This window comes from Peromyscus maniculatus, chromosome 8 (assembly GCF_049852395.1).
Source record: "Peromyscus maniculatus bairdii isolate BWxNUB_F1_BW_parent chromosome 8, HU_Pman_BW_mat_3.1, whole genome shotgun sequence".
Lineage (NCBI taxonomy): Eukaryota > Metazoa > Chordata > Mammalia > Rodentia > Cricetidae > Peromyscus > Peromyscus maniculatus.
In genome coordinates this window covers 78,510,427-78,521,495 of record NC_134859.1, presented here as the reverse complement: position 1 = coordinate 78,521,495, position 11,069 = coordinate 78,510,427, and the positions used below count along the sequence as shown (strand labels likewise).

The window sequence follows — 11,069 nt, the reverse complement described above, 5'->3', positions numbered from 1 at the left end:
TGAACTCTTTATTAATATAGATTTCTAAGGCTCTAGCCCCTAGAGATTATATCAGAAGGTCTGGGTGGATCCAGGAAATCCATACTTTTAAAAACTGTTTCAAGGGATTGTGACTCTTACTTAGGTTAGAGAACTGAAATCTAGCCCAACTCCAGTATCCATTACACAAATGTGTTCTGAATGTCAATCCCCAACAAGATGCTATGTATTCCGTGTTTTAATAAACATGAAATAGGAATTTGACTTTTAGCTATAACTTACTAGTATGTTATAAATGTATATAAACACATTATCTTTGTATAAGAATGTCATATATATATATATATATATATATATATATATATATATATATATATGCTGATACATATCAAGGTCCCTCTCCAAAAGTCATAATAAAAAGCCCTCGGGACAGAGGACCTAATAGAGTTTCTATTTTTTATTTTTATTATTATGTAATCTACATATTGGCCTAGGCCTTAAAATTTATAAGATATTTATATTAAAGTGTGTCCAACGCATACTGGGTTGAATGGAATCCTATCTTTGTTTAACTCAAAGTCTCTCTGAAACATCTATCTAATTAATTCTTTTGTTTCCAGGAAAACTTACAAGTATGGATCCTGGAAACATAAACAGGAATAGGCATGTCCCTCCCACTCTTCAAGAATCTTATTTTTTAAACTAAAAAGAAAGATTCAGATATAAATACTTTAATCTCCCCCTTGAAGAATTAATCTCAAGGCTATAAGATTAAATAAACCCTTTCCTACTCAAGTTACTTCTGGTTCTGATGTTTTATCACAGCAACAGAAACCCCAAGTAGGACAATATCCTTTATCGTATTTGTTACACAAAAAGTTGTCTTAAAAACATTAAATTGTGTGGCCTAATAAAGAAAACTCTAAAAGCAACTAAGAGTGTAGATGAATTTCTAAACAGTCTTATTAAATAAGAAACACAGTGCCAAATACAGAGGTATAAGCCATATAGATTGGAGCAATAGCTGCCAACTAACCTTAGCTCACCACCTCGCAGTAGCTTCCCAAAAAACCCTCTTTCTATCTAACCTGCGCTTTTATTACCTTACTATTCTCCTTTCTCATTGGCTCTAAGCCCAGCCACATCACTTCCTCATCACTTCCTGTCTATACAGACCTCCAGGTCTTTGTGGTTGTTATTGGGATTAATGGTGTGTGTCACCACACTTGGCTATGTCCTTGAACACACAGGAACTCTGCCTGCCATGTGATTGGATTAAGGGCGTGTGCTACCACCACCTGACTTCTGTTTATGGCTGACTATGACCTCTGATCTCCAGGCAAACTTTATTTATTAACATACAAATAAAATATCACATTTCAGCACAAATAAAATCTCACCACATAAAAGAGAATGCTTAAGTTAGAGAGCCATAGCTGAACTCAAAAGGTACCCACCAGAATGGTTTCTACAGCTTTGCCTAGGGATACAAGCAAATAACGCTGTATAGAATACAAATAAAATTCAGCCTTTCCCTCAACATGCTTTCAAAAAGTAAAAATTGAGAGATAACCTGTATGCATGGTTTTAAAGTGAAACATTGATGCATGGTGTCCTGGATAACTTTATGGATGAATATCCATAACTAACAGACATATAGGTTTCAAAGAATTATCACCAGGTAAATTTAATAAGTACCACTGGACTCTTTAAAAGAAAAAGATTCTTTTAAACTTAAAATGATCAATTTTTCAAAGAGATTTGGGGAAGTCTACTGATCTGTTCCGAAGAACTAAATCTACTTAAGGTTGCATTCCTATACACCAGACTTCCATGGTGATCAAACATACCCAACAGCTGCTCCATGTCTATTATAACATTGCTGAAAAAACACATTAAATTATCCTGAGGGAGTCACACGTTAAATGAAAGTAGAAATCACATTCTGTTCTGAGAAGCAACTTTGAAAAGTCTCGAAATGGAAATGTTTGCAATTAATAAATGAAATTACTAATGTCATTTCCTTTTTACTTAACCCCTCACCACTTTCTCTTGTGGATATATTCACTTGCTACATGGTAAGCTTCATGAAAGGGGAAATTTAGATGAACAGGCTCTATTATTCAGTTGTACATTGAGGCATAGTTTTAGCAGGGACATGGGTAAGTGGTATCATAGTTTCTTTTCTTATTGCTGTGATTAAAAAATGCTGACAATAACAACTTAAGGAGGGAAGGATTTATTTTGGTTCACAGTTCAAAGGAATGGTCCAGTACAGAAGAGAAACCAAGCTGGAGGATGAGGCAGCTGGCCTGATGAGCTCCATCATCAGGAAGAGGCAACAAGGAAAAATTCAAGTTTGATACTGCTTAACTCACTCCCTTTCTCTGCTTTATATAATTCAGGTTCCCCAGCCTGGGGAATATTTCCTCAGGATTGAGAGGGGTCTTCCCACATCAATTAATCTAATACCCCACAGTCGTCCTCAGAGGCCCTTCCAGCACGTGGTTCTAGATTCTGTCAAGTTGACAAATATCAACACAAAAGGTCAGCTCTTTGAGGTCAGGATTCCTTTGGAAAAACTTCATGAAAGGATTTCCTAGTTGCTTGTTGCTTGGTTAACTTCTCTCAAATATGTTAAGTGGTGGCCTTGGTCTCTAGAATCTACAAACTATTCATCAACCAAATGGCTGTCTAGGTCTTAGCCAGAGGTGGTATCCTAACTTCATCTAGGCTTTCACACTGTGACAAATGCTGCTTTTATCTCATTACTCAAGATTCTCATTGTCTTCTTAAATGAACTCATCCCTCAGAATAAATTGCCATAGGGAGAGTTAGGTGGATGGTCTTAAACTTTGTGGCAGCAGAGATAAATTTTGCTGCAAATGAAATTCCAGATTATCAAAATTGTAAATCCACTTAAACAACTCTCTGTAATTTGAATTACAACAGTATGTTTGGTAAGCTTTAATTTCTTCAGCTAAGCTTGTCTTTAGACTGACTATTGACAGTGGCAAGGGCTGAGAAGACAGAGGAAACAGATGACCATGTGCCATATGTGCCATAATAGAGAATTGGTGCGGCATCTATTGAGTGGTGGAGAGCCACTAATGTGCTTTAAAGTGGAGGAACTAATGAATGTACACTCAAATAACTCCAGGTTCCGTGTGAAAAATGACCCAAGTCCCTAACTGGATGGGGCTGCTAGGGGAAACCAGGTCACAATTGTTGAGATGTCAAATGCTTTCCCAAGTTCAGAAGAATTCTATTTACTCGCAAAGGACAGTGTAGCTCTAAATTATAAGGGAGAAGATGAAGGTATGTATTAGATTTTAGAAAGGGAACAGGTTTTTACAGCAAGAAGCTGCAATTAATGATCACAAAGGACAGGAAAAGGAGAATAAGGAGACAGCACTCCGTAGATGGAAGACTTGCTATCCAAGCATAGGATCTGCAGCCAGATCCCCAGAAACCACACAGAAGCAAGGCATGATGGTGTGTCTGTAACCACTGCACTGGGAGACGGTGAGAGCAGGAGCCAACCAGGCTAGCTGAAGCAGCAAGGTCCACGTTCAATGAAAGACCTTGTCTTCAAAAGCAAGGGGGAGAGTGATCATCAACCTCTGACCTCCAAGACACACACACACACACACACACACACACACACACACACACACACACACACACACTTTCCAACAGTACCCTTTTCAGAAAGAAAATTCAACCTCATGGGTTTTTTGAATTTGAAGTTCCTGAGGGCATTTGGAGACGCAGGACTTGGGAATCTTTTTAAAATCAATTATTTAGCTAGCTAGCTGTTCTTGAAGTTAATCCGGGGAAACAAATGAGATATCTTAGAGAGACCACATAAGACTAGAACTGAGAAAAAGGCCCACAAATAGGAACAGGGAAATCATTGTTGGTATGCTAGGGATAAACAGGAATCAAAAGACACAAAAAACTTTAGTCTGTGATGTTTGGGCATAACAATCAAGACCTAGCTACAAGAATTACTAGCCTAAGAGAACAAAATATGGCTAGCATGGGAGAGCATTTTTGATTGGATACTCAGAACAATATAAAATCTAATGTGGCAGTACATACCTGTACTCTTAGCACTGGAGAATGGAGGTGGGAGGATGAAAAGTTCAATGTCATTCTCAGCTAAATATACAAGTTTGAGGCCAACTTGTGCTACATGGGATCCTAAAACCTTATGTTAAAAAAAGGCCAACAAAGTAAAATGTAACAAATAGAGGCCTGTGAAATAACAATTCAATAAAATATTTTACTTAATGCACACCTTTATTGCTAATACAGACAATTAAATTTTTTTAAAATTAAAAAATGAGGGGCTGGAGAGATGGCTCAGAGGTTAAGAGCACTGACTGCTCTTCCAGAGGTCCTGAGTTCAATTCCCAGCACCCACATGGTAGCTTACAACCATCTGTAATGAGATCTGGCACCCCCTTCTGTGTACATAATAAATAAATAATCTTTAAAAAAAATTATAAAATGATATACAGTTCTTTCTCTGCTTTCTCCATTGGTATTCAATACCTTATCTTGTCCCTTATCAAGTGACCTAAGATTTACCAAATTTACTGTAGATGACTATGAGGAAGTGGTGTTATAAGAGAATTTATTTCTGTAGTGATCCTTGTTCCTAGAGAAAGTTGTAAGGAAGCTGTGCTACAGCACATTTTTTCAATCACAACCAAACTCCCCACCTAGAAGATGATGTGTATTGGCTGAATGGGGTTGGGCATCTGGTGTCATCTCCATCCTCATCTTGATCATCTGAACTAATAATTTCGGTTTGAAAGGAAGTCATCCTATAGAAAATTTGTGCACTCTTGCCTAAACATACTTTTCACTCACATGATCTCAGCTGTTTTCCCACCAACCCTACTCCTGCTTCTTCCTTAGCAACAAGTCAAGTGCATCACACACACACAGAGAGAGAGAGAGAGAGAGAGAGAGAGAGAGAGAGAGAGAGAGAGAGAGAGAGAGAGAGAGAGAGGATGGGAGAGAGAGAGAGAGAGAAAGAGAGAGAGAGAGAGAGAGAGAGAGAGAGAGAGAGAGAGAGAGAGAGAGAGAGAGAGATTTAGGGTGGGATGGATTCTTTCCATTGATGGCTCTCCTTTAAGACAGTGAGGCCAGAGGTGTGATTACTGAAGGGGTCTGAGGTTGTAGTTACTGAATTGCTCTCATGTGCAGCGGTGACAGCAGGCACAAAACAACACTCATGTTGTAGCTGTCAGAACCACTGGGGATGTGATAAGCACCTTGTGTTTGCAAGCTCAGATGTTGTACCAGAGAAGTTCTGCCTTAGCAAATCACCGCGATGATGATTTGCTCCATTCAACTCGTTCCGATTTTGTAATGAGAAAGTTCATTAAGCTTACATAACTTTATACTGTGAGCCCTAGACAAGTGTGGAAGAGGATCGGGGCAATTAGAGGATTCTTCGGCAGCATGTTCTTTTTTTGTTGTTGTTTTTTTTTTTGTTTTTTGTTTTTGGGTTTTTTTTTCCCCCCGGAAGCCCCAGATTTGTAAAAATCCCTGCCTTCATCTGTTCCCAGTGATACACGGAGAGTTCAAAGGGATTTCATAACTGTGCTTAAATTGAACTAAGACCGTGGAGGAGAATGGATATGTTCAAAGGTTAAGTCTGAACATTCATGGTGCTTACATGAACCCAAACCACAATTCCTATGACATCTTTGTTTCCTGTATTCCTTCATTACCCAGATCCAGTCACCACTCCCCACTCCAAACACACATAGTCCTTAGATCCATCCATGCTCATTGGCAGGACACAAACTATTTTAGCTGCCTCTATACACGGATGGTGCCACTGATCCTTTACCTACAGGCCTTCATCTCTTCAGCGTCTTCTTTTGGTCCTCTTTGTGACGTGCAGGCCCTCAGCCAATGCCCTGGCGCTTGCCTCACAAAGGCCTGAGCAACCGCACACCTGCGCTCGAGCTCCAGGCATTCAGGCTGGCTTGGACTCAGGTCCTGCCGCGCCAACGCCAGAAAGGCTCAGAAAGCGAGCCCTGGTAATTCCACCACTCATCATGGCCAGCCAATTCTGCGTTCCTCTAGCCCCACGCCTCTCACCCCTTAAACCTTTGAAATCCCACTTCACAGACTTCCAGGTGGGCATCTGTGTGGCGATCCAGCGCAGGGACAAACGGATCCACCTGGCTGTGGTCACAGAGATCAACAGAGAAAACTCTTGGGTCACAGTAGAGTGGGTTGAGAAAGGAGTCAAAAAGGGAAAGAAGATCGAACTAGAGACTGTGTTTCTGTTGAATCCAGCTCTGGCCTCTGCTGAACACCAACGGTCACAGAGACCCCTGCGCCCAGTATCCGCAACACCCAGTACTGCCATCGGGGACCAGCGAACAGCCACCAAGTGGATTGCGATGATCCCACACAGAAATGAAACACCATCAGGGGACAGCCAAGCCCTGGTGGTCCCCAGTAATCCTTGTCTGATGAAGCGGAAGAAATCCCCCTGCCTAAGGGAAATTGAAAAGCTGCAGAAGCAGCGAGAGAAGCGCAGGCGACTGCAGCTAGAGATCCGAGCTAGACGAGCGCTTGACATCAACACTGGAAACCCGAACTATGAGATTATGCGTATGATTGAAGAGTACCGCAGGCATCTGGACAGCAGCAAAATATCCAGCCTGGAGCCCGCAGAAGACCACCGGATCTGTGTGTGCGTGAGGAAGCGCCCTCTTAATGAGAGAGAGAACACCATGAAGGACCTAGATATCATCACTATCCCCTCGCACAATGTGGTCACGGTGCACGAATCTAAACAAAAGGTGGACCTAACCCGCTACTTGGAAAACCAGACCTTCTGTTTTGACCATGCTTTCGATGACACGGCATCCAACGAGTTAGTTTACCAATTCACTGCCCGGCCTTTGGTGGAGTCCATCTTCCGGAAGGGCATGGCCACTTGCTTTGCCTATGGGCAGACTGGCAGTGGAAAAACCCACACCATGGGTGGAGCCTTTTCTGGAAAGGCTCAAGATTGTTCGAAAGGCATTTACGCCCTGGTGGCTCAGGATGTCTTTCTCCTGCTGAGAAACCCTGCCTATGAGAAATTGGAACTCAAAGTCTATGGGACATTCTTTGAGATTTATGGTGGCAAAGTCTATGATCTGTTAAACTGGAAGAAGAAGCTTCAAGTCCTCGAGGATGGAAATCAGCAAGTGCAAGTTGTGGGGCTGCAGGAGCAGGAGGTGTCTTGTGTGGAGGAAGTCCTGACTCTGGTGGAGCTCGGAAATAGCTGTCGGACTTCCGGACAGACCTCTGTCAACGCCCACTCATCCAGGAGTCACGCGGTGTTCCAGCTCATCCTTAAGTCGGGAGGGAAACTGCATGGCAAGTTTTCCCTTGTTGACTTAGCTGGGAATGAAAGGGGGGCAGATACTGCCAAGGCCAACCGAAAGAGGCAGCTGGAAGGGGCTGAAATAAATAAGAGTCTCCTAGCCCTGAAGGAATGCATCAGAGCCTTGGGTAAGAACAAGTCTCATACCCCATTCAGAGCCAGCAAACTCACGCAGGTGCTCCGGGACTCCTTCATAGGCCAGAACTCCTCCACATGCATGATTGCTACTATCTCACCCGGAATGACTTCGTGTGAAAACACCCTCAATACTTTAAGATACGCAAACAGAGTTAAAGAATTAGCCCTAGAGGCCAGGCCCTACCATCACTGCCTCTCTCCAGATGGTCATGAAGTACCACTAATGTTAGAAAAGGACAATACGAATTCAGAAAAGTCCCTTCAGAGGGATAAATTTATTCAAATACCTATTATACAGAGCGAGGAAGAAAAAGAAAGTGATGAAATCACATTAACAAAGGACCCAGCAGCTTCATGGAGGAGATCTAGCCAGTGGTGGGAGGCCATCCAGGAGACAGCTGATGGAATAAACTGCGACGTGGATTTTTGCATTGCCCAGTCACTGTCCATTCTGGAGCAGAAAATCGGTGTGCTGACTGAGATCCAAAGGAAGCTCCAATTACTACGAGCTGACCTCCAGAAGAAAAACCAAGTCGAGTGACAGCGAAGGCCGGAGATCAGGAATGAAATCTTGGATCCAGTTCTGAAGTTTCTACCTCTTATTACAGGAGAAATCTGTCCAAATTATCTAAGTATAAAGGTCCCCTGGAGAGCTTACATCTCAAATCATCCTCATCAAAAAATGTGGTCTTTTCTTCTTCCTCTGTATTTCCATAGTGTAGTTTGCTGTGTGCCACTGTAAAGAATTTGCCTTGTCCCTGTCAGTACTGAGAACTGGCAATGTTAAGAAACGTATTGATTATTATAACTGGGGTAGAGGGATGATGACATAATGTGGATCACCAAAGAGCTTGCTAAATATTCTATAATGGGAGGAACTTCCTCCCTTTCTAGACAAATTATCTATTTTTTTTTTGAAAATTAAAATAGTCCTGAGGTTGAGAAACCCTGCTGTAGAAGAAACCATCTGCAATGAAATTAGATTCCCTAACTTTGTAGTTGGCAAAACAAAATACCATGAATTAAAGGGATGGGCAAGAAAACACCAAGGAAGAGTCAATCACATACCCACTTATAAATCTTTCTCGTTTGCACTGTTGTGTTGATTCAAATGGTTTCTGAGATTGAGTCATTCTAGGAAGAGAAAGAGAAAAGTCAGCTGTCTGGGAGCCTAGAATTGAGAGGGTTTTGTTTGTTTATATCTTAGCATTTAAGTTATTATTGTAATTATTACTGAGCCGTGTGTGTGTGTGTGTGTGTGTGTGTGTGTGTGTGTGTGTGTGTTTCTGTTCGTGTAGAGAATTTGGATTGATGTCTAATTTTTCACACATTGTTATATTTTTCACTGGTATGCTGTGAAACCAGAACTCCGGGTTTCAATTTGGGGCAAGAGTCAGCAAACAAACAGGAAACTTCCTATATAAAGGGCAACATATTCCACAACCGTCTAAAGCACATGAAAAGATCATGAGAAAATTTAATGTCTGCATCAATTAAATATGGAGAACTTTATAGATTCAAGAGACAAGAAGTCTATCTTTTAAAAAGAAGAATGTTAATCTAATATGGGGATGGAAATATAATAATTTAACACACACACAATAAATTAGTGCCCTAATATCAACAAACATCTAAGAATAGGATCTTGTGGCTCCAAATCTGTCAATTCTAAACTCATCTATAAAGAACTCAAGTGATTTACACTGTAAGTATAAGACAAGTCTGGGAAAACGGGTACACAAAAATGTAGCCTTCAAATATTGGAGCCACATTTAGCAAGAATAGCTTATTGTTTCAAACTCTAATAATACAGAGACCTGAGAGGAACTGATGACAATTATATATAAGGTGACCATACACATAGTAATTGAATACTGGCACCTATGAAGAGCAGAGTGTGAAACCAGCAAAGACCTTTGGTCTTTAGTAGCTCATATACTTGTCATTAAATGTGTTTCTATGTTGATTGATTTCTTCAGATGAAATTGTACATTATTATTAAACAACCAGAACTTTTCAAATTAAACTTTAGTATAAGATGACTGATTCATTAAATGAAAACTTCCTTCAACAAAAAAATAATGGGACATCCACAAAATATGGCATCATAAGCTGCCGTAAGAGCAGGCACCTACAATCACATCAAAGCTGGAGGAAGTAACCCAGTAGGAGGAGAAAGGCCACACAAGTTGGCAAAACAGTCTGAGACAGGGCCTGCGCCCACTGCTAGGAATCCCACAAGAACACCAAGCTACTACTCAGCTACTGATAATATGCAGAGGAGCTGTGTTAGACTCCTACAGTCTAGCCCCTGATTTCTGTGAGTTCCAATAACTCTTGGTCAGATTTTTCTGTGGGCCTTGTTCTGTGATGTCCCTGAACCCTCTGGTTCTTCTGGTCCTTCCTCCAAAGAATCTCTAAGCTCTGCCTATGTTTGGCTGTGAGGCTCTGCATCTACTCCCATCAGTTGCTGGATGTCCCTGGGAGGCATGCTCTTTTCTGAGGGAAGAGAGAGGGTAATGGATCTAGGTTCAAGGAGAGAGACTGGGGAGAGGGGAGGGAGGGAAAACTGTGGTTGGGATGAAATATATGAGAGAAGAACAAAAAATGTACACCTTATATAATATATATAAAAGAACAGGGTAAAAATCTGGGGCAGAGGAGGGTGATTCAGTGGGTATGAGGTTTTGCTGTACAAGCAGGTAGATGTGAGGTCCGAGCCCCAACACCCATGTTAAGAGTAAAATGTGGTAATTCATTTCTATAACACTAGCACTTAAGGGAAATGGGTACGTATTGGGAAAGATTGCTGGAGAGCAATGGCTGCAAAGTGGCAAGCCTCAACTTTAGTGAGCGACCCTGTCACAAGAGGATGAAGTGGACTGTGATAAAGCAGGATGCCTGGTGTCTTCCACTATACTATACAACAACTGGGAGTGTGCAAGCAGGCACAAATGCAACACACACACACATACACACACATGTGCTCACACACACAAACAGAAACTACCCTCAATTTTAGTTGTTACTGAGATGATTTAATGAAAAGATAAGGTTGTTTGATTTTTCCCCTCTGTCTCATCAGTTATGACAATTAAAACATTTCTATTATCACCATTGTTCTACTTATGATTTCAAGTACCCTAACAGTTCTATCACACATAAAAGTTTGGATAAACTACTTGGACTTTGAGCCTTTTGATATCAATTATTTTGTTTTCTAACAAGTATAAAGTACAAAGTCATTATGGCTCAATGCTTTACAAGGTAAATTCACCTGAGCGAGGAGGACCACACACTAGATATAACCATAGTTTTCTAGCAGCTTCCTCTTCACTTCATATGGGATAGTGTTTCAGATATGGGTACAACCCTGGTTTGCTTCTTTCAATCACAATTACGTGTATTCTGACTTTTGACATTGCTCCTTGGGATTTGGGCACACACACACACGCACATACACACACACACACACACACACACACACACACGAGAGAGAGAGAGAGAGAGAGAGAGAGAGAGAGAGAGAGAGAGAGAGGAG

The 11,069-nt window shown here is 41.2% G+C and overlaps 1 protein-coding gene across 1 annotated transcript; it reads left to right on the top strand.

Moving 5' to 3' along the window:
• The first annotated feature begins 5,943 nt into the window (after positions 1-5,943).
• Kif2b (kinesin family member 2B) lies at positions 5,944-9,554 on the top strand. Its single transcript, XM_006972008.3, has one exon. It carries the CDS (start codon positions 6,063-6,065, stop codon positions 8,067-8,069), a length of 2,007 nt encoding a protein of 668 aa, XP_006972070.1. The 5' UTR covers positions 5,944-6,062; the 3' UTR covers positions 8,070-9,554.
• Positions 9,555-11,069: the final 1,515 nt, after the last annotated feature.